Genomic DNA, 22874 nt, shown 5'->3' on the forward strand with positions numbered 1-22874 from the left:
TTCCTAGCCCAGGCAGGTTTGCTGCCGGGGACATTTTGTGTCGTGACCACGGGCAGGAGGGTACTGTACTGGCATCTGGTGGGTGGGGGCCAGGAGCCCTGCTCAACACCCCACAGTGCCCAGGACACCCACAGAGAGTTACGCGGTCCAGACACTAGTGGTGAAGCTGAGTCTGCGGGCACGCGAACTCCTGGGCTGACTAAAGTAGCTCCACACCCTCCCTCCCCTCAGAGAGACCCTAAGGGCCCAGTGCCAGTGATGGCTGCAGCAGGCTGGCCAGACCCTGAGGGTAAACATTAAGGGGTAAGTGATAATCAGTGGCATCACTGGACAGACGCTGCAGAGGACAGACTCACAGGATAATTAAACCCCATCTTTCCCCGGATTCTGAGATGGGAAAGTGGGAGTTCAGAAACATCTAGATATGGGTGGGTCTGGTCATCTGCAAACTGATACCAGACCCACACATGGAAGAGGAGGCAGGGAAACATTTTCCAGGGAGGGTGTGGTCAGGGAGGTGTGGTCAGAGAGGTGTGGTCAGGGAGGGTGTGGTCAGGGAGGTGTGACCAGGGAGGTGTGGTCAGGGAGGGTGTGGTCAGGGAGGTGTGGTCAGGGAGGGTGTGGTCAGGGAGGTGTGGTCAGGGAGGGTGTGACCAGGGAGGGTGTGGTCATAAAAGAGTTCAGTGGGGTCATCAGAGCAGAACAGCTGTGAGTGTTGGAGAATCTGGCACAACATTTGAACTAGATGGAGCCCTGTCTGCAGAAGAAAGGAGGGGTGGCCATGAGCTGGTTCATCAGGGATCCCCACCCCACACCCTGGGAGAAGCGTGTGCACAAGAGGCCGTGGTGAGGACACCACTGAAAAATGTCAGAAACCACAGCAGACCAGGGGGAGGCAGAAAAGAGGCCAAAATCAGAACCTGGGCCACGAGGGCATATGAGGGAAGTTTCTGAGATGAATTAAGGATGAATGATTTAATAAATCTCTTTAAGAAACAAGGAAAACGAAAGCCCCCAGGCACACTGGGCTCTCTCCCACCCTCTGGTCTCGCTGGTGTCCCCCACGGCCAGCTGACAGTCAGCACGCCCTGGGCCAGAGGCTGCTGTGGTCTTCATTCCCAGCCTGAGCTTGGAGGAGGCCCAGACTGTGCGGAGCACCACCTGTGTAAGGAGAGAAGCATGCACTGGGGACCCTCAGCAATTCCTCAGAGCTCCCAGGGCTTCCGGGCCCTGGCCTCCTGCTGCTCCGTGAGGCCAGAGGGTGAGACAGGGCTGGACAGTGTGGTAGGGGGTGCGTTCCTGCTCAGCCCCTGCAGCCGACCGCAGACAAGGCACTGGGGGACTCTGCGCAGCCATGAAAAGAAGCCAGATAAAACCCAGGGCCTCCCTAAGCTCCCAGTCTACCCGCGAGAAGGTTTCAGTCTAAGGAGCAACTCTGAGGGGCGACCGAGCACCCTAACACCAAGCCTGGGGCAGGAGTGAGGGTCACAGACACACACGAGAGGGGCTATCAGCAGCTTTAGATGTAGGGGCTGGCCGGAGCGGAGCCCCGGGAGCAGGAGCAGTACAGCAGGACAAGCGCCACGGACGCCAGGGCACAGAGATGCACACCCACGGAGCTCAGGGGGGGCCTGTCCTCTGCTTCCTCCTCCTCGGAGCCGGGCTCGGGCTCCCCTGCGTCATCATACTCCTCCTCCTGCGCTAGCACCCAGGACACGCCAGGCCCCTCGTCTTTCTCCCCGCCAGGAACAGCTCCAATGTCCTCATAAACACCTTCCGAGGGCAGAGTTCCCAACATTCCAGAACCTGCAGAGACCACACCAGAACCTTTTAGGAGAGACATTCCCCGTGGTTTGAGCCGGCCCACGGGGCCCCTGTGGGATGTCTCATGCGCGCCAGGACTCCCTGGACCCCGAGGTCCTCTGCCACAGTTCCCCACCAGGGGCCACAGGCCTCACCAGGCACACCAGGCCATGGGCAGGATTTGTGGGCACAGACAGAGAAGCAGGACCTGGGGGCTCTGAGGAATTGCTGAGGGTCCTTAATGCACGTTTCTCTCCTTGGAGCCCTGTTCTCCCACAGAGGGAACGCCGAACTGCAGGTCTCATCCAGCCCCTCCAGAGCCCAGAGAGGGCCCAGGCTCCCCTGTCACCAACTCATGGGTTCATGTCTTAGGAAGCTGCCAAGGCTGGGGATGGGGAGTGGTCCGAGGGGGACCCAGCACACAGGGAAGTGACCAGGACAGAGGACCTGCGATGAGCTAAGGTCTCAGAGTGCTGCCCCCACCAGCCTCCCCATCCGCAAGGCCCAGTGTTAACCTCGATCACCACGCGCACCTACCCCTACAGGCTCCTCTGCCCCGGAACCACTGTATCCCCAGGATGAGTGAGATGACAAGCAGGAGGGAGCTGAGGACCAGGCAGAAGGTCATGGGCAGCGTCTGGGCCTTGAAGGCAGGTAGAGGTTTCAGAGGAGGGCCTGTAGGGACAGTGAGAGGCCGGCTCTTCCCTGTGTGCCTGCATTGCCCACGGTATTATGACCTAGGGCCTGGACCACCTGAGCAGGAGGGGGCGGGGCGCCCAGAGGAGCCATGGGCGTGTGCTGCTCCTCCCCCAGGGGCGGCCTGAGGTCACGGGGCTGAAGCCAACAGGGTGTCCAGGAGAGAGGAGGACACAGGAGAGAGGGGCTGGGGGACAGCTCTTAGGGTCCTGTCTGTGCTCTGAACACAGAGCTGCAGGGGCTAAGAGGCTACGACATACTGGGGCCAACCTCGCGCACCCCCGTCACCTCCTCACCCCCACTTCGGCAAGGGAAAGGCCCAGAGGAGTGGCCCGGCAGGGCCTGGGCTCATGGTCCCTCCCTCTGGCTCTCCACCCAGCCTGGCCCAGGGACACCCTCCGAGATGGACATCTCCAGCACCTGGTTCTGGTCTTCCTGACCTCTGCCCTCCTGCCTGGGGAGGGGCTGACTGAGGCATGGCCTCTGCAGGAGACACCAGGCACCCGCCCCAGGCAGGGCCCCTCTGGGTGGGGCTGCACAGGAGGGTGCGAGCTGCGGCTTGAGGAAGCACTCACCTACCTGATGCAGGGGGCAGGACCGTGGTCTCCCTGTCACCTGCAGGAGAATGGGCGGGGTCTGAGAGCCGCACGGGGCTGAAGGCAGCCCAGACCTTCCCCCGGCCCCTCAACCCGAGATGGAGGTCGTGGGGGCAGCCTGTGCCCCAGTGCCCGGCAGCCTCAGGCCTGGGTTCTGGAGCACCCAGGGTAGAGGGATACTCCAAAGGAACCCTCGCGGCACCCTGCCGCGCCCCCGGCCACCCTCCCGCACGGAAAGGGCAGAGGGCACCTCAGGCCCCGCCCACTCACCTGAGCAGCGCACGCCCGCGTCCTCCTTGTGCCCGCAGTCTCCGCGGCCCCACGGCTCGGCCGGGCAGCCCCGCAGGGACGCCTCGCTGCCCCGGCACCCCACCTCGTCCAGCCACACGGGCCCCGAGCCCGGCCCGAAGGCAGCCCCCACCAGGGCGTCCACGGCCCGGCCACAGCCCAGCTGGCGGCACACGACCTCGGCATCCGCCAGGTCCCAGGAGTCGTCGCACACGGTGCCCCAGGAGCCGGCGTGCCAGAGCTCCACGCGGCCGGAGCAGCGGTCCTCGCCCCCGAGCAGGCGCAGCGCGCCCTCCTCTGGAAAAGGAGGCTGTGGTCACCGCGGGGCAGAACCCGGATGGGCAGTGAACAGGAAGGCGGTGGGAGGGGTACCTGGGCAGCTGTGGGTGGATGAGCAGTTAAGGGTCTCCCGGGGATCCTGTGTCATTTTCTCTGACAATCCTGTTGGATTAAACAGCGGCCCTCCCAGTGTAAACGCCCTGAAAATCTTCAGAATGAAGCCTGTGGAGCCCAAGTGATTCCCAGGCTCCGAGCCATGGGCCAACAGCAGCCCCTGCAGAGGACTTATCAAGACATTTAAGCGCCTCCCAGCCCCTCAGAGACTGCCAGGGCCCACCTGCACAGGTGATCCAGACTTCCTCTCCAGGGACACAGGAGCGCGGGTGCCATGGAGCGGAGGGGCACTGCCATAGGGTGGAGTTTCGCAGCCTGCGGCACTGGATGTGGTCCACCCAGGAGATGCCCAAGCCAGTGTGGACGGGTCTGTTCTCCAGCCAGCCCTGCTCCCCACAGGCCAGCTGCTTGCAGATGATGGACAACGAGGTGTCCTTCAGGGCATTGCTACACACGGAGCCCCATGTCCCATTGTAGAACACGTCTAGCCACCCAGCACAGCGGCCAGTGCCACCTTTCAGCCTCAGGGCCACTAACTCTGGAAGACAAACACAGTCAGCCCAGGGAAATCTCTGAAGGAGGAGGCGGAGACGAGGGGGTCCCAGCACCAAGACCAATGCCAAGCAAGGGCATCGACCCAGTGAGCCCCTGGCATCCCCTTCATATCAACCCCACATCCCATCAGTTTCCACCCCAAAGATGGAAACTGTTGACCACAGATAACCAGATTTAATCCCCAGTTGTAACATCTTAGTCAGCAGGCATCAGCTGATTGTCCAGAAATCTATCCTTGGAAATTACTTGAAATACAGAATAATCCTTTGTACAAGATGATTGATTTAGCAGTGATCATAAAAAAATTTTAATTAAAAAAAAAAACAGGAATTAGCCCAGATCTCTGAGTTTGGAGATAGTATGGGGCCTGGTTGATCGGTGCTCAAGTACTGGCTCGTTCCCCTTGAGCAGTGCACGTCCAACAACAGTGTGATGCATTAGGTAGACTGCATAATATCACCGCATGACAAGGTCTTAGACAGCCCCTTAAAATTATGTTACAAAAGCCCGTAATACATCAAAAATGCCTATCTGAGGATGAATCCAGGAACGTGGATAAGAATTGCATCTGAAAGCATCATAATGAATTGAAATAAGCTTAGAAAAAACACCGGAAGGAAACACATCTGTAATTACAGAAGTGGCCACCAAGACCTCCTGTCTGTATCCGTGCTCTTTGAGTGAGTCTGTTTCCCAGCCCTGCATCTGGGCTGGCCTCGGGGCTCTGGCCAACCAAGTTAATGGGGTACGAGTCACCCATTCTTGTTCCATGCTGGGGCCTCAAGGGTGCCCTGCCTGCTTCTGCTCTCGCCTTTAAAACCTGCTGCCAGGCTGACTCGTAACAGAAACAGACTGTCCCCAGCAGCAGAGCCCTACCGGCCAGCCAGTGCCTGCAGCTGCCCGAAGAGGCCACAGCACAGAGAAGGAAGAACTTCAAGGAAACTGAAAACACAACGCACATTCGCACGTACATCCAAGAGCATGACGGCCAGCAGTGACAGAACAGCAAGTCAGTGATCTGGACAGCTCCCAGAAAAACTCCAGAACGCACGAGGAAAGAGCGAGCACTCCAGCCCAGATAAAAAGGACGAGGATGCGCCAAAACCAGGGGCCTGCTACTCACAAAGAAATACGAGATTGAAATCAAAGCAGTTATCTAAGACCGCCAACAAAGTCGAAGAAAACTTTTCTAAAGCAAAAACAGGAACCAAAATCAGTGAGAAAGGGCCACCCTGGGATGCCCAGCCCCACCCTGGAGGGCTGCCTGGAGATGCCTGGGGAGGCAGGACTTCCCAGGTGCCCCCAGCATACGGCAAAATTCGGTCATTAAGAATAATCACAGCCAGACAAGATCCACAGAGGAGTCTCAGATATATATGAGCTAAAAACCTTCATACTCTGCCTTAAAAATATCTGGAAAAAGTCATCCAGCACACTGAAACATGGATCAAAGTTAGGACTTCAAGACGGAAACCTCAAGCACAGACGTGAGATGAGCTCATGAGCAAGAGAGAAGGACCCCAGGCAGTGCTGCACCAGGACCAGGAGCAACAAGTAGCAGACCCAGCCCCTCCCCGGCCTCCTCCCCACCCCCAGCCCCACCCCGGCCTCCTCCCCACCCCCAGCCCCAATGGGAAGAACGTGCTTAGTCCCGCAGCATCTCTGTAGCAAGAGGACACTGAAGCAGTGAGCTACGGAGTCCTCCAAACCAGGAAGAGCTGGGCGGGGAGACACTAGTGGAATCCGAGGAAAGCACGTGGGTATTATTTAATGTGCTAAAACAACACAACCATTTCAAACCAAACTACCCCAGGAGGGGACTCAGCTTAAGACACCCACCTGAGCAGACGACACTGGCATCCTCCTTGTGCCCGCAGTCGTGCAGGCCCCAGCCCCGCGACGGGCACTGCCACAGCGCAGACTCCTGGCCCTCGCAGCCCAGCTCATCCATCCAGATGCGCCCGGCCCCGGCCCCGAAGTGCGCCGCCCCCGGGGCGCTGAGCGCGTGGCCGCAGCCCAACTGCCGGCAGACCACTTGGGCGTCCCGCAGGTCCCAGCCGTCGTCACACACAGTGCCCCATGCGCCCCCGTGCAGCACCTCCACGCGCCCCGCACAGCGGCCTGGCCCCGAGGCCAGCCGCACCCGATGGCTCCCTGCCGAGAGACCCAGTCAGGGCAGCCGCGCCCCGGGCCAGAGGGAGGGAGGCGGCCGCCGGGCCCCTACTCACCGGAGCACACGACACCCGCGTCCCGCGACGTCCCCGCGGCCACCAGCGGGGACACGGACACGTTGCACTGGGCCAGGCGGGTCTCGGTGCCCAGACAGCGCGTGCTGCTCAGCCCCAGTGGGACAGCCCCGCGCCCAGGCGCCGGTGCCTCATAGGTTTGCTCGGCCCCTCCGCACCCTAACTGCCCGCACACCACGCTGGCGCTGCGCAGATCCCATGCGTCGTCCAGGACACGGCCCCACACCCCGTCCAGGGACACCTCCACACGGCCATCACAGCGGCTCTGTCCGTTCCTCAGCCGCAGGGCGTGGGGGAGACCTGGGGAGGGACGCGGGGCACTGCAGGGGCCACCAGGGTGTCAGCGGGAAGGCCACTCGGCCTGGAAGGGGAGAGGACCCCACCTCCCAGCAGAGCCCGGTCCACTCCCAGCCTCCATCTGTCCCGCGACCTCGCTGACCCACCTGAGCAGACGGTGGCGGCCGCATTGCCAGGGGCGCAGGCGGGGGCCCCCAGGGTGCTCACAGGGCAGTCCCACAAGTAGGGCTCTGTCCCCACACAGTGAAATGCGTCAGGCCAGATGGCTGAGCCCCCATCCCCAAAATGGCCTCCTGGGGGTATGGCCACTGTGTTGCCACAGTTGAGCTGGTGGCAGAGGACTGTGGCATCTTCTAAGTCCCAGTGGGCGGCACAGAGGGGCGCCCAGGCCCCCTGAACCTGGAGCTCCACTCGGCCCTCGCAGCCGCTGCTGCCGTTCACCAGCCGGAACTCTGTGCGGGGGGTGGGGTGGGGCAGGGGGGGCGGGGATCAGTGTCCTTCCACCCACAGGCCAAGCAGGTGGCAATTTCTTTCCTTCACACCCAGTGTGGGGGCACCAGAGCCCTTGTTCCCACCAGCTCCCCACCCAACTCAGCCTCAGCACCTGACTCACATCTCTGCAGAAGAGCCCGGGCTCTGTGGTGCGGCCATAGGGGTCACATCCCTCTGTGACCAGAAGTCTTGCCTCCCTCTCCTCCCTCCCCTCAACCCACAGAAGCAGCATTTCCTTCAACAGGACCATGCACACCCTCCTGGCCTCACCTGAGCACCTGAGCCCCGCATCCTGGCCATGCCCGCACTGGTTCCCGGGCCCCCGAGGGCAGTGGAACAGCAGAGACTCGTGGCCCTCACAGTGGAAGGCCTCCGTCCACACGGGCCCCGAGCCCCGGCCGAAGTGGGCGTCCCCAGGTGTGGACACGGCCACACCACACTGCAGCTCCCGGCACACCACGTGGGCAGTGGCTAGGTCCAGGTCAGCGTCACAGACAGTGCCCCAGGTCAGGCCACGCCTCACCTCCAGGCGCCCAGAGCAGGGGTGCTCGCCACCCACCAGCCGCACTTCTGTGTGTCCTGGAGGAAGAGACAAACTCAGCTGGGACAGGTGCTCTCAGATGACCAGCTCAGCCTGGGCCCACCATCCTTGGTCCCGGGAGGCTCCAGCACAGCCCTGGTCACTTCCGCAAGGTCAGAGGTCAGGGACACCTCCTGCAGGTGCTCACATGTGGCACACAACCTCTGCCTGCCAGGGGCGGTGGCATCCAGGCCCCCCACAGTCTCAGTGGCAAGGTCAAAGCACCCTTCCTGCCGCAGACCACTACACCCTTGGGCACACCAAGAGAGTGGACAGTTTGCCTCATTTCACCTTCCGTAAACCCCAGAGCACAGCTCTCAGAGGGCCAGCTCACTCTCACAGACCAGAGACAGGGCAGGAGGGGTGACTCACTACCAACTCTGACTCGTGTTGGACACGCAACAGTTGCAGCTAGAACAGCACAGGTGCTGCAGACAGCCAGTACCCGCAACCTGCACGGGGGTTCTGAGCAGACACCCCTGCCGGGATGCAGAACCACGGCTCTGCGCCACTCTGTTCCTGCACTCACTTTCCCCAGCCAGCTCTTACTCCCTCTACAGTGGGGACAGCTGTGCAGGTGTCCAGGGGAGAACCAGCTCCTCCCACATCTGCACCTCACGCCTCAGGCAGGACTGAGTTTGTGGGGACGCACCCTTCCTGCAGTCACTCCCCTGCTCCCTGCTGTCCCCCAGGGGGTCCCCCAGGAGCGTGAGGGGTCGGCCTCACCTGAGCAGACCACCTGGGCGTCTTGCTGGAAGTCACAGCCGCTGCGAAGGTTGTTGTTCAGTCTGCAGTTCCGGATGGTTGGCTCGGTGCCCTTGCAGGTCATGTACTTCCTGGCGCTGCCCCCACCCTGGCGGGGGGCCTGGAGCGCGGGGCCGCACTCTAGCTCCTGGCAGAACACCGTGGCCTCCTCCTTGTGCAGACCACAGAGGCGATCCACCGAGTTCATGTTCCTGATCTCAGGGAGTCCCGCACAGGGGCTTCGGCCCTGCACCAGCCGGACCGCCTGGAAAGTACCGTCTGCAAAGGACACGCAACACTGCACTTGGAGCCAGCGGCCTCAGTGCCCAGACATCCCCACCAGGCACCCCATCCTGGGCCCAGACCCACCCTGCACCTCCCTCTGGGGGATAAGCACTGGGCCAGCACAAAGGACCTGCTCAGAGGCCCTGCCTGGTTTAGTGTTCTGTGTTGCTCTCTGGGAAATCCTTCTCGTTGAGTTTTCAACACAGGCACCTGCATTCTCACTCTGCTCCGGGCCCCACAACCCATGCAGGGGGTCAGCTCAGAGATGGGACATAATGAGGGCCTCACAAGCTCTCAGCACATAAAGCGTCCAGATATTGCTGTGGACCATCCAGACAGACCTCCAGGGAAAGCGTTTGCAGAAGCAGCAGTGATCCCAGGGACAAGGCGTCGAGGCCCCCACACATCCCAGCACTGCCCTTCTGCCTGCATAGTCATGTGCTCTCAGTCCCTCCCAGGGACAGCGTGGCCCAGGCCGCAGGCCTTCGTGCGGTTCATCCACAGCTGTGTCCCCAGGACCCAGAGCAGTGCCTGGTCAGTAAGCGCTTGTTGAACGAAAAACAAACAGCTCCTAACACAGGAGGAATGAGGAGAGATGCGAGGCCAGCCGGTCCTACGGGGGCCAGGGGCTCTGGAGGCCCCCACGAGGGAGCCCTGGACCCTCCCTCCTCCTCCCATGGCCTCCTGCCCCATGACTTACTGGAGCACAGAGCGACCACCACCCACTCGTAAGGGCACTGGCTCTGCGTCCATGCCCCAAGGCTGCACCCCCAGAGGGAGGACTCGTCGCCCCTGCAGGACACGTTGTGGAGCCAGGGCTGCACCACCTCTCCAGGCAGCGGGACGTACTTGGGGGCGCCCACAGCATGGCCACAGCCCAGTTGCCTGCAGACCACGGATGCTTCCTTCAGTGTCCACTCCTGGTTGCACACATGTCCCCACTCCCCCTTATGTTGGACCAACACGACCCCATCGCATGGGCTGTGTCTGTACGCCAGCCGCAGGTCACTGGGTCCACCTGCAGATGGAACAGGCCAGATGGGGGTCAGCAACAGCAGCAAGGGGGCAGAGAAGACGCCTGCGTTTGACTGGGGCCACCTCCAAGGCTTCAGCACAGAGCCAGGTCCTCCCACCCACCGCAGAGCAGTCCAGAGAGGTGATGGATGGAGCAAGGGTCCTTGCACACCCTGTGCAGCCCACATCCTCATCCCCACAGCCCCCCTCAGCCTGCTAGAGCCCCCACATCATGGGTGACCCCACCCCTAGGCATAGAAGTGCCCTGTCCTCCTCTGCCTGGAGATGGGGGGCTCCTCCCACCATCCCATCCAAGCCTCCAGCCAAAGGTCATTTCCCAGCTTCCACCAGAGGCCCTGCAGCCCACCCCTCCACCCCCCATATACTCACTCACTCCTGCCTGACCTACCTGGCCACCCACCACCCGTCCAGCTCACTCTCCTCGAGGCTGCCTCCTAGGGCTCTGAGTGTCTCAGCCACCCCCTGACCTTTCCATTTCACTGGGACCAGGGACCCATCCCCTAACCACACCCTCTCTAGGCCTCTGCACCCTGGTCTTTCCCGCACAGCCCTGGGGAAGCCCCACCTCATCACAGCCTCTTGACCCTCTATCCTCACTTCCCCTCCTGGGCTGGTGCTGGGGACATGCATGTGGGTGCGGCCAGGACGTCCTGGCCTGGGCCACCCCAGACCAGCTCCAGGGCCTGTCCTGGATTCATGTTGGGGAAAGATACCCCCACCCAGGGCAGAGGAAGGCACGTTGCTCCCACCTCCCACCCAGGGTCTTCATCTATCACTGCCACCCACTCAGTCCCCACCTATTCTTTTTCAGGCATCAGTGTGCAGGGTCATTTTCTGTCATTTTCACATAAAACAGAACCCTTCGGCCAGAACTGCATCCCATCCCTGTCCCGAGGGGTGCCTGTGTCCAGCTCCTGGTCACCTCCTGGCTGGACCCCAGGATCAGCTTCCAGGGCACTGCACACTGCTACCCTTGCCCACCCTCAGCCCTGACACACACTCACACGTGTACGCACACAATTGCTCACACTTGACGTTCACACTCATACACTCATCATAGTCCCATGTCACCACATGCCGTCCCCCAGGGACTCGCTCTCATCTCCAGCTTCTCCATGTTATTCTGGCAGGACTACCTCCTTACAGCTCCCTGTCCATGACTTAGCCTCTTGGCTTCTGTAACAGCAGCCCCCCACCCCCCACCCTGGTGTGGCATCTCTCTGAGACTATGGCTCTCCTCCATGGCCCAGCACCAAGCTCCATGCTCACCTGGTGGCCCAGTGTGGCCAGCTTTCCCATTCCCCTACCCACCCCCCTACCCTGCCCCAGGGGAAGGAGATGGGGCCGTCCCCCTGCAGAACCCACCAGCACCCCTGTTGATTTGGGTAGCTGGCCATGTCCCCCCACTTTATCTGGGCTCTGACCCAGCCCTGCACTTGACTCCAAGCAGTAGGGCTGGGGGCTCTGGCCTCACCCTGGGACTGAACCTGCTCAGTCAGTGTTGGGACAAGCATCTCCAGGGGCTGCACTTTGGAGCCCACGTGCCCTCCTGCTCTAGGACATCCCACCCTCTTTGGCTGAGTAAGACCCAAGCAGACAGCTGGTCACAGCAGGGATCCCCGCAGCTCAGCATCTACAGAGCCTCCAGAAGTTTCCGTGGGTGAGAGAAGAAGGACCTTACCAGTGGGCACTGCCATGACACTGAGGAGAAGCGCGCTGAGTCCCACAGCCCGGAGAGCTGCCCGCATGGTCCCGCGGCCCCAGGGCCCTGGCCAGCACCTGCTGCTCAGCTGGGCAAAGGCAGGGATCACCGTTCAGAGCCAAACACACAGAAGTGGAGCCACCAGTGGCCTCCTGGGACCAGTGGAACAGCGAGGGCCTTTCCAGATCAAGTCAGTGGCTCTGTCTCTCCACCTGTGAGCAGAGCAGGCAGTGGCCTCAGCCTGAGCATTGCCAGGCATGAGCAAGGGGCCCAGGCTGTGGGTTTCCTCTCAGGCTGATAACTGCTGACAGGATAGCTTCACTCAGACCTCACAGTCAGGCAGGTGGTCTGGTCTGCCCACAGCCACAGCAGCAGCCAAGCCCTGTCCTCCAGCCAGGCAAGTGGCTTTGACTCCCACTGTGGATGGTGACACAGTAACACTGGGCATTGGGAGCCAGCATTGGGGGAACCAAGTGTCATTGAGGTCACCAGAGCCCTTGCTCCCACCAAGCTCCCCACCCAAAGCACAGAAGAACAAGACAGGCCTGGACAGCTTTGCAAGGGCTCTGAGATCTAAATTATCATTGGAACAAAAGCCACAAAAGACCAGAACCTACACCCTGAACCTAAACAGGGTGAGCACCTGCTGAAATAGAAGATTTAAAAAGAATCAAGAGTGTCTTGACATCACAACCAGTATGTCCAGGACACAACCGAAAATCACTCACCATGTGAAGAACCAGGGAAAACCACTCTTTGATGGTAAAAGACAGTTAGCCAATACCAATACCAAGAATTGGATGTCAAAATTGTCTGAAAAGGATTTTAAAACAGTCTTCATAAAAATGCTTCCACAATAAATTGCAAATTCTTTTTAAACAAATGGAAAAAAAAATCTCAGCAAAGAAATAAAAGAATACAAAAATGAACCAATGGTGAAGATGTGGAGAAATTGGAACACTCGTACTTTCCTGGGAAGATTGGAAAATAGTGCAACCACTTCGGAAAACAGCCTGGCAGGTCTTCAAAATGTTAAACATAGAGGTACCCTATGGCCCAGCAATTCTGTACATCAGAGAGAAACAAAAAATTATGTCCAAGATAAGCAACAAAGATATACTACACAGCACAGGGAATTATAGCCTTATCTTATAATAATTTCTGAGGAGTATAATCTGCAAAAATACTGAATCACTATGCTGTACACCTGAAACTAATACACTGTAAATCAACTATATTTCAATTTGTAAAAATTACGTCCACATTAAAACCTGTACATAAATGTTCATAGTAGCATTATTCATAATAGAAAAAGTAGAAACAACCTAAATGTATGTAAATAGATGAATGGATAAACAAAATGCGATACATTCATACCATGAAATATCATTCAGCCATTAAAAGTCATAAAGTACTGACAAATACTTCAGTGGGATTAACCTGGAAAACAATATGCTGAGTGAAAGAAGTCAGACACAGAAGACCACATATATGACTCCAATTATGTGAAATGTTCAGAATAAGCAAATCCATAGAATAGAAAGTGGATTGGTGGTTGCCAGGGACTAGAAAGAGGAAATGGGAAATGACTGCTGGTGGGGACACACAGACTGAAAAGTGAGAGGAAAGAAACAGATATTTCATGAAAATGGAAATGACAAGAAACAGGGGTGGCAGTACTCACATTAGACAAAGTAGACTTTAAACCAAAGGCTACCCAAAAGACAAAGAAGGGCAATATATAAAGATCAAAGGATCAGTACAAGAGAGGCCATCACACTAGTTAACATACATGCACCCAATGCAGGAGCACCTAAATACATAAAGCAAATAGCAACAGACATAAAGGGAGAAACTGATAATGATACAATAATAGTAGAGGACTTTAACACTCCACTTACAACAATACAGATCATAAAGACAGAAAATCAATAAGACAGCAATGGTCTTAAATGACAAACTAGACCAGTTGGATTTAATAGATATCTATAAGACATTACATCCAAAAATAGTGGAATACACATTCAAGTGCACATGGAACATTCTCAAGATAGATCACATGCTAGGTCACAAAATAATCTCAACAAATTTAAGAGGATAGAAGTTTTATCAAGCATTTTTCTGACCACAACAGTATAAAACTAGAAGTCAACTACAGAAAGAACATGAAAAAAAAAACCATGGAGACTAAACAACATGCTATTAAAAAACCAATGGGTCAATGAAGAAATCAAAGAAGAAATCAGAAAATACCTTTAGACAAGTGAAAATGGAAACACAACATTCCAAAATATATGGGATGCAGCAAAGCAGTTCCAAGAGAGGAGGTTATAGCAATACAGGCCTTCCTCAAGACACGAAAATACTCTCAGATAAGTAACCTAACTTACAGCCTAAAAGAGTTAGCAAAAGAAGAAAAGATAAACCCCAAAGTTAGCAAAAGAAGGAAAATAATAAAGATGAGAGAAGAAATAAATAAAATAGATACCAAAAAATAGAAAAGATCAATGAAAACAAGAACTGGTTGTTTGAAAAGATTTTTTTTAAATAGATAAACCTTTAGCCAGGCTCACCAAGATGAAAAGAGAGAGGACTCAAGTAAACAAATAAGAAATTAAAGAGGAGAAATAACAACCAATACCACAGAGATACAAAAAATCATAAGAGAATACTACAGTTATATGGCAACAAATCGGACAACCTAGAAGAAACAGACAGATTTCTAGACACATACAACTTGCCAAGACTGAATCAAGAAGAAACAATTTGAACAGACTGGTCACCAATAGTGAAATTAAATTTGTGATTTAAAATCTCTGAAAAAATAAAAGTCCAAGACCAGATGGCTTCAAAGGGGAATTCTAGCAAACATATAAAAAAATAACTAATACCTATACTTCTCAAACTATTCTAAAAAACTTAAGAGACTGGGACATTCCCAAATTCATTCTACAAGGCCACCATTACCCTGATACCAAAACTAGACAAAGATACTACAAAAAAAATTAAGTTACAGGCCAATATCTCTGATGAATACAGGTGCAAAAAGTCCTCAATAAAATATTAGCAAACTGAATCTAATAATATATTTTTAAAAAGATTATACACCACAGTAAAGTTGGGTTTATCCCAGGGTTACAAGGATGGTTCAGCATTTGCAAATCAATGTGATACACCACACAACAAAAGGGAGGACAAAAGTCACATGATCATCTCAATAGACACAGAAAAAGCATTTGACAAAATTCAATGTTCATTCATGATAAAAAAAAAAAAAACTCTCATCAAAGTGGGTAGAAGGAACATGCCTTAACATAATAAAGGCCATTTATAATAAACCCACAGCCAACATCATACTCAAAAATTAAAAGCTGAAAACCTTTCCTCTAAATTCAGAAAAGAGACAAGCATGCCCACAATTGCCACTTCTATTTAACATAGTATTGGAAGTCCTAGCCACAGCAGTCAGACAAGAAAAAGAAATAAAAGGAATCTAATTTGGAGGGAAGGGATAGAACTGTCACTATTTGCAGATAGCATGATACATTCTATAGAAAACACTAAATACTCCACCCAAAAACTATTAGAAGTAATAAATGAATTCAGCAAAGTTGCCAGATATGAGATTAACATACAGAAAACTGCTGCATTTCTACACACTAATAATTAAATTATCAGAAAAAGAAAGTTTACAAATCCCATTTAAAATCTCATCAAAAAGAACAAAATACTCAGTAATAAACTTAACCAAAGAGGTGAAAGACCTATACTCTGAAAACTATAAAACATTGATAAATGAAATTGAAGATGGTATAAAGAAATAAAAAGATACCCCATGCTCTTGTATTGGAAGAATTCCTATTGTTAAAATGGCCATACTACCCAAAGAAATCTACAGATTTAATGCAATTCTGATCAAAATACCCAAGATGTTTTTCATAGAACTAAAACAAATAATTCTTAAATTTGTATGTAATCACAAAAGATCCTGAATTGCCAAAGCAATTTGAGAAAAAGAACAAAGCTGGAGGTATCACCCTCCGAGACCAAAGACTATACTACAAAGGTAAAGTAATCAAGACAGCATGGCACCTGTGCAAAAACAGACACATAGATCAACAAAACAGAGTAGAAAGCTCAGAAATAAACCTATGCACCTCTGGTCAATTATCTACAACAAAGGAGGCAAGAATACACAGTGGAGAAAAGAGTATCTTCAGCACACGGTGCTGGGAAACTTGGTCAGCTACACGTAAAACAGTAAGATTAGGTTACTTCCTCATACCAGTTACAAAAAGTAAACTCAAAATGGATTAAAGATCTAAATGTGAGACCTGAAATCGTAAAACTCCTAGAAGAGAAAAAGGGCAGAGCATTCTTTGACATAAATCATAGCAATATTTTGGGGGGTCTCTCTCCTAAAGCTAGAGAAATAAAAGCAAAAATAAACAAATGGGACCTAAAGCTAAAAGCTTTTGCACAGCAAAATGAAAAGACAACCTATGGAATGACAGAAAATATTTGCAAATGATGTGACCAACAAGGGGTTAATTATATATATGTGTGTGTGTGTGTAGACACAAACACAGCTCGTACAACTCAATATTAAAAAAAAAGTAAGCAACCCACTTCAAAAATGGGCACAGGATCTGAATAGACATTTTTCCAAAGAAGACATACAGATGACTAACAGGCACAGTGAAAAAGATGCTCAGCATCACTAATTATTAGATAAATGCAAATCAAAACAATGAGGTATCATCCCCCACTTGTCAGAACGGCTATGATCACAAAGTCTACAAGTAGCAATGTTGGAGAAGATGTGCGGAAAAGAGAATCCTTGTACACTGCTGGTAGGAATGTAAATTGGTGCAGCCCCTGTGGAAAGCAGTATGGAGTTTCCTCAAAAAAGTAAAAGTAAGACTACCGTACAATCCAGCAATTCCACTCCTGGGTATATATATAGAAAATATAAAATACTAATTGAAAAAGATACATACACCCCAATATTCATAGCAGCACTATTTATAATAGCCAAGATATGTAAGCAGCCCTGTGCCCATCAACAGACTAATGGATAAAAGAGATACAGTATATATTACTCAGCCATATAAAAGAACAAAATTCTTCCATTTGCAGCAACATGGATAGACCTAGAGAATATTACGTTCAGTGAAATAAGTTAGACAGAGAAAGACAAATACTGTATGATTTCACTTATATGTGGAATATAAAAAGTAACACAAGTGAATGTATATACAAAACATAAACAGACTCACAGATACAGAAAACAAACCAGTGGTTGCCAAAAGGCAGAGGGAAGGGGGAGGGGCAAATTAGGGGTGTGAGATACGAACTACTACGTATAAAAAAGATAAGCAACAAGGATAGCTTGTAGAGCACAGGGAATTGTAGCCATTATCTTGTAATAACTTTTAATTTGATATAATCCATAAAAGTACTGAATCATTATTCTGTACATCTGAAACTAACACAATATTGTAAATCAACTATACTTCAATAAAAAAGGAAAAAAAGAAAATTATACAAAACTCAGAAACATTATAAATACATCAAAAGTGTAGCTCTAAAAATGTTCACATAACTCACAAGGAGACAACAAAGAAAAAGAAATAGAAGCATGAGAAACAGTGGGGACAAACAGGAAACAAAAATAAGATGGCAGACTTAAGCCCTAACTTATCAATAATACTTTAAATGCAAATGGTATAAATTCACAAATTAAAAGACAGATATTGACAGACAAAACAAAACAAACTAAAAAACCAAACCAAAAAAAAAAGTGACTTCAATATGTGCTGTTTACAAGAAACTCTCTTCAAAAGACAAACAAAAGTAAAAGGACAGAAAAAGATACCCCACCTAAACATTAATCAGAAAAGCAGAAGTGGCTAAAATAATGTCAGAGGAACATTTTAGACAAAAGAAAATTACTAGGGAGAAAGGGGGACATTATGCAATGATAAAAAGACCAACCTGCCAAAAAGGTAGAGCAGTCCTACATGTGTATGCACCAAACCACGGAGCTTCAAAGTATGTGAAACAAAAACGGGGAGAGCCAAAACGAGGAATGGACAAATCCACACTTCTTACTGGAGACTTCAACACCCCATTCACAGCAACTGGTAAAATTACTAGACAGAAAATCAGCAGTGGTCTAGAAGAACTGAAAAATACCATCAACCAACAGGATCTAGTTGACATTTATAGAACTCTCATACAACGAGAGTAGAATACACATTTGTTTCATGCACACGTGGACTGTTCACCAAAATTGATAATAACATAGGTCATAAAACAAACCTTAACAAATTTTAAAAGACTGAAGTTACACAAAGTATGTTTTCTGACCATAATGGAACCAAACAAGAAATCAATAATAGAAAGACAACAGAAAAATCTGCACTTTTCCAAACACACTTCTAAGAAATACATGGGTCAGAGATAAAATCTCAAAGGAAATTTTAAAAACATAAAGAGCTGAATGAAAATGAAAATACAGCATATCAAAATGTGTAGGATGCAGCTAATAAGAAGTAATGCTAAGGGAAATTCATTCTGCTAAATGCTTATGTAACAGGAAACATCTCTAATCAAAAATCTAAATTCCCATCTAAAAAATCTAGAAAAAGAAATGTTAAATAAAGCTAAAGTATGCATAAGGAAGAAAATCAGAAACATAAACGCATGAATCAATGAAACAGGAAACAATAGAGAAAATAAATGAAACCAAAAAAAATGGGTTATTTGAAAAAATTGATAAAATGCATAAACCTCTAGCACGATTGACAGAGATTTTAAAGAAGACACAAGTCAACATCTGGAATAAAAAAGGCGACATCACAACAGACCCTACAGCCATTAGAAGGGCACTGGGGAGACCCAGTGAGCAATTTTAAACTCATGAATTTGACAACTTACATGAGATAATTCTGTGGAAATCAGGAACTACTAAAACTCAGCCAGGATGAAACAGATAGCCTGAATAGTCCTGCAACTATTAAGGAGGTTAAATTTCTGTAATCAGCATTCTCCTACAGCCAGGGCTCTCGCTGCTTGAGTGGGCATTTGCAGGTCAGCAAGAGAGGAGGCTAGCGTGACTCACGTAGCGGTGGATTGGGGTTGGCGGTATCAGTAAGAGCTCATGTTTAGATAATACTGGTACCAATGGTTACACAGAGAAATACTTACAGGTATGTGTATATATCCATAAACACACATGCAAGTATGTGTACAAACACATATTTTCCTTTGCTCTGCCAGCTGAGAGGGCCTAGAAGCAGACACTCCAGTGGCAATGAGCACACCTAGTGTCCACATCTAGGCTTCTAACATCGCTGTGCAGCGCAAGGAACCAGGGCACCGTCCACTCCATGTCCTCCCCAACATCCAGTCTTGTCGATCCTTCAATTCCACCCGTTCTTGTGTGTGTGCAGTGTGATCTCACTGCGGTCTTAACGTGCAGCTCCCTGATGACTGAGGAGGTTGAGCACCTTTTCGTGTGCTTGTTGTCCGGTCGTAGAACCCTGAGAATCATCTGTTGGAGTCACTTGTCTCTTTGTTATTGTTGTGATTTTCTCTCTTTATTATTGATTTGTAGGAATTCCTCACATTTTCTGGGTACGGGTTCTTGGTCATTTCCTCCCAATCTCTGGCTTGTCTTTTCATTTTGGTGTCTTTTGATGACAGAGGTTTTCATTTTTATGGAGTTCAGTTTATCCATTTTCTCCTTTTTTGCTCTCTTTAAGAAAACTGCCTTCCCGAGGTTGTAAAAATACTTTTCTATGTTTTATCCTAGATATTTTACAGTTTCAGCCTCTACATTTAGCTCTAGGGCCATCTCTAATTCATTTTTGTGTGTGGGGTGGAGGACATGCCAGGGCTTCTGTTTTTTCCAAGTGGATATGACGCTGTCCCTTCCAGGTTGCAGTGCCTTTCACTCTGACTGGGATCAACTGAGTGCATGTGTGTGGGTTTACTTCTGGGCCCTCCGTCTGCTCCATTCATCTCTTGCCTCTCCTTACACCAGTCCCACGCTGCCATTGCTTACTGCAGCTGCCGAATGAGTGCTGAAATCCAGCACTCTAAGTCCTGGTATTTTGTTCCTCTCCAAGATTTTTCTGTGGCCGTTCAAGGTCTTTTGCATGTTTGTACAAATATTGGATTAGGCATAAATAAGCCTGGAATTTTGTCAGATGGATTTCTGCATCTACTGGGATGATCACATAATTCTTCTCTTTTAATTCCAATGATTGTCGGAAAATTTATTATTATCAGTAAATTGCTTTGATGACTCATATATTAAATTGACCTTCCATTCCTGGGTCAAACTGAACCTAGTTATGCTATATTATCCTTTTCATATGTTGCAAAAATCTAATTGCAAGTATCATGTTCGTAAAGTATATTTTTCTGTATTTTCCTGATAGATTTTGATATCAGGGCTATGCTGGCCTCATTAAAAGTTTGAAGAAGTATTTCCTTTTCTTTTATTCCTCCTCTCCAATTTGCGGGTGATTGGCATAATTTTTCCTTAAATGTTTGACAAAATTCACCAGTGAGGTCATCTGGATCTGGAATTTTCTTTGTAAAAAAGTTTGTTGTGTATTCATCATCACTCAGTTTGAAATATTTTCTAATTTCTTTTGTAATTTCTTTTTTGACCCATGTTACTGAAAAGTATGTTGCTTAATTTCCAAGTCTGGGGAGTTTCTAGATATATTTCTGTATTGATACCTAGTGTAATTCTGTGTGGCTTGAGAATACACTCTTATGATGTCAGTCCTTTCCAGTTTATTGGCATTTACCATATGGCCTGCATACAGTCTACGCCGGTGACTATACCATGTGCCTTTGGAAAGAATATGTATTGTGAAAGTGTAATGTTTATATATTTTTATTAGGTCATTTGGTTGATAGTGTTGTTCACATTTTCTATGAATAACTGAACCTTCTTTGACTTATTCTGGCAATGGCTGGGCATGGAATGTTCACTGCTCCAACTATGATGCGGTTTTGTCTGTTTCTGCTCTTAGTTGTGTCGATTTTTGCTTCCCATATTTTGAAACTATTAATAATTGCATTCACCTGTAAGATCACCTTGTCTTTCTGGAGGACTGTTCCTGTTACCACTATGAGACTGTCCTCGACCTCAGCAGCACGCTCGTCTTGAAGTCTGTTTTGTCTTTCACTTATGTGGCCTCATCAGCTTTCATATCCTTACTATTTATGTGGAATATGTTTTTTAATCTTTGACTTTTTATTCTGTTTGTGTCATTTAAGTATTTAAAGTACATCTCTTGTAAATAGCATGTAACTTGACCGTGTTTTTTATCCATCCTGCCATTGAACTAGATTGTTCAGTCCATTTACATCAGTGCAATTATACGTAGCGTGTGCATCTGTCACTCCATTGTTTTCTTTTTTGTCCATCTACTCTTTGTTCCTCTTTCCCCAACTTCTTTGGGGTTTTTTTTCAGTATTCCATTTTATTCCTATTGGCTTTTTCACTATATTCCTTACACAATAGACATTCCAAACCTACAACAGTACATCCTGCATTAATATTGTAGCATTTCACACGATCCTATTTCATGTCCTGTCTTGATATTAATTCTGTTAATGATTTTAAGAGGAGATACTACGCTTTTCAGCACTGACATTTTCATTTGTTTTTCCTCTGGATTATCCATATGTTACTGGAATTCTCCTCTCCTCACTCATTATATTCATCTTCTCTTCTGATGTAAAACACACACACACAGATATCATCCCATCCAGTGAATTTTCATCCCATACATCTAGTTGTCATCTCCAGAAGTTTGATTTGGATCTTCCATGTCTCTATTTAACTTTTTGAACTAATAAATGAGTTTAGCAATGTTGCATGACATGAGATCAACATACAAAAATTAACTGTACTTCTATATACCAGCAACAAATAGTTACAAATTAAAACTTGCAAACACCATGTACCATATCACCAAAAATATGAACTACTTAGGAATATACCCAAACAAAAGCTATGAAAGATCTATACACTGAAAACTACAGATGACTGCTGAGGCAAATTAAGGACCTAAATCAACCAAGAGCTGTTCTGTGTTCACGGATTGGAAGATCAGGATTGTTAATTCTCACCAAACTGATCTCTAGATCCAATGTCACTGCGACGAATACCCCCAGGAAACTTGTTTGTAGAAAGTGACAAACTTACCCTAAAATTCATGTGGAAATTCAAAGGACCTCAAAGAGCCAAAACAACTCTGAAAAAGAGTAACAGATTTGGAGGACTGATGCCCCCTGATTCCAGGATTTACTGAAAAGCTACAGCAATCAAGAAAATGTGATATTGGTGTCAAAACGGACAAACAGATGAAGGGAACTGAACAGGGAGACCAGAAGCAGATCCACAAACGTACAGCTGATTTTCATCAAAGGTGCAAAGGCAATTCAGTAGGAAAAAATGAACTTTGATCCATACTTCATACCATACACAAAAAATAACTCAAAATACATCATAGACACAAGTGTAAAATCTAAAATTATGGAACTTCCAGAAGAAAATCTTTGTGACCTTGTGTTAGGTGCGACACAAAAAGTACAAAATACAAAACAGCCAGTAGACAAATGGACTTCAGCAAAATTAAAACCTTTTCCTTGAAGGAGACCACCAAGAGGACAAAACGACTGAGGACAGAGAGGGAGGAACCAGCTGAAAACCACGTCGCCGATACAGGACTTGTATTCAGCAGACACAATGAACTCTCCTGGTCAACAGTAAGGAAACAATCCAATGATAGAACAGGCAAAACATTTCAACTTCACCAAAGAAGAAACGTGGGTGGCAGGTAACGCCCCGGAGAATGGCTAATGAGCACAGTGCAGCAGGCTACACGCTGTCAGGACGACCCAAATCGAAAGACGGGCCAAGTGTCGGAGAGGATGTGGAGCAGCGGAGCTCAGGGTCCCACAGCCACCCAGGGAAGCGTGGCTTTTACGGTGAGTCACACACACCCCACCACCCACTCCCAACACCTCACTCGTAAGTAATTACCTGGGAGGAACCAAAACCTATGTGTAAAGAAGACGTGTACATGAATGTTCATGGCAGCATTATTCACCATAGTCCAAACCTCAAA

The 22874-nt window shown here is 49.7% G+C and overlaps 1 protein-coding gene across 9 annotated transcripts; it reads right to left on the minus strand.

The window, feature by feature from the left end:
* Window positions 1-612: 612 nt before the first annotated feature.
* Window positions 613-22874, minus strand: LOC102514442 (scavenger receptor cysteine-rich domain-containing protein SCART1). 9 transcript variants are annotated; one of them, XM_032490561.1, is made up of 14 exons: window positions 22790-22874; window positions 11692-11924; window positions 9676-9993; window positions 8673-8969; window positions 7637-7945; window positions 7021-7326; window positions 6560-6877; window positions 6171-6485; window positions 4000-4314; window positions 3756-3824; window positions 3366-3680; window positions 3079-3114; window positions 2341-2478; window positions 1175-1806 (listed from the first exon to the last, which is right to left on the minus strand). In XM_032490561.1, the coding sequence occupies exons 2-14, from the start codon at window positions 11756-11758 to the stop codon at window positions 1520-1522; spliced, it is 3090 nt and encodes a 1029-aa protein (XP_032346452.1). In that variant the 5' UTR covers window positions 11759-11924; window positions 22790-22874; the 3' UTR covers window positions 1175-1519. The 9 variants fall into 9 exon arrangements, with proteins under 9 accessions (XP_032346450.1, XP_032346452.1, XP_032346451.1 ...); XM_032490559.1 differs by lacking the exons at window positions 11692-11924; window positions 22790-22874 and adding an exon at window positions 613-1161 and having other exon boundaries at window positions 1612-1806; window positions 9676-10274; XM_032490560.1 differs by lacking the exon at window positions 22790-22874 and having other exon boundaries at window positions 11692-12357.

The sequence above is a fragment of the Camelus ferus genome, chromosome 11 (genome assembly GCF_009834535.1).
Source record: "Camelus ferus isolate YT-003-E chromosome 11, BCGSAC_Cfer_1.0, whole genome shotgun sequence".
In the NCBI taxonomy this organism is placed as follows: Eukaryota; Metazoa; Chordata; class Mammalia; order Artiodactyla; family Camelidae; genus Camelus; species Camelus ferus.

Coding starts and splice junctions, on each gene's coding strand:
- LOC102514442 (XM_032490558.1), bottom strand. CDS start 10,183: ATGAGGATGTGGGCTGCACAGGGTGTGCAAGGACCCTTGCTCCATCCA. Junction 6,878..7,020: donor GGCCGCCACCGTCTGCTCAG/GTGGGTCAGCGA, acceptor GTCCCTCCCCAG/GTCTCCCCCACGCCCTGCGG. Junction 2,479..3,078: donor GGTCCTGCCCCCTGCATCAG/GTAGGTGAGTGC, acceptor CTGTCCCTACAG/GCCCTCCTCTGAAACCTCTA.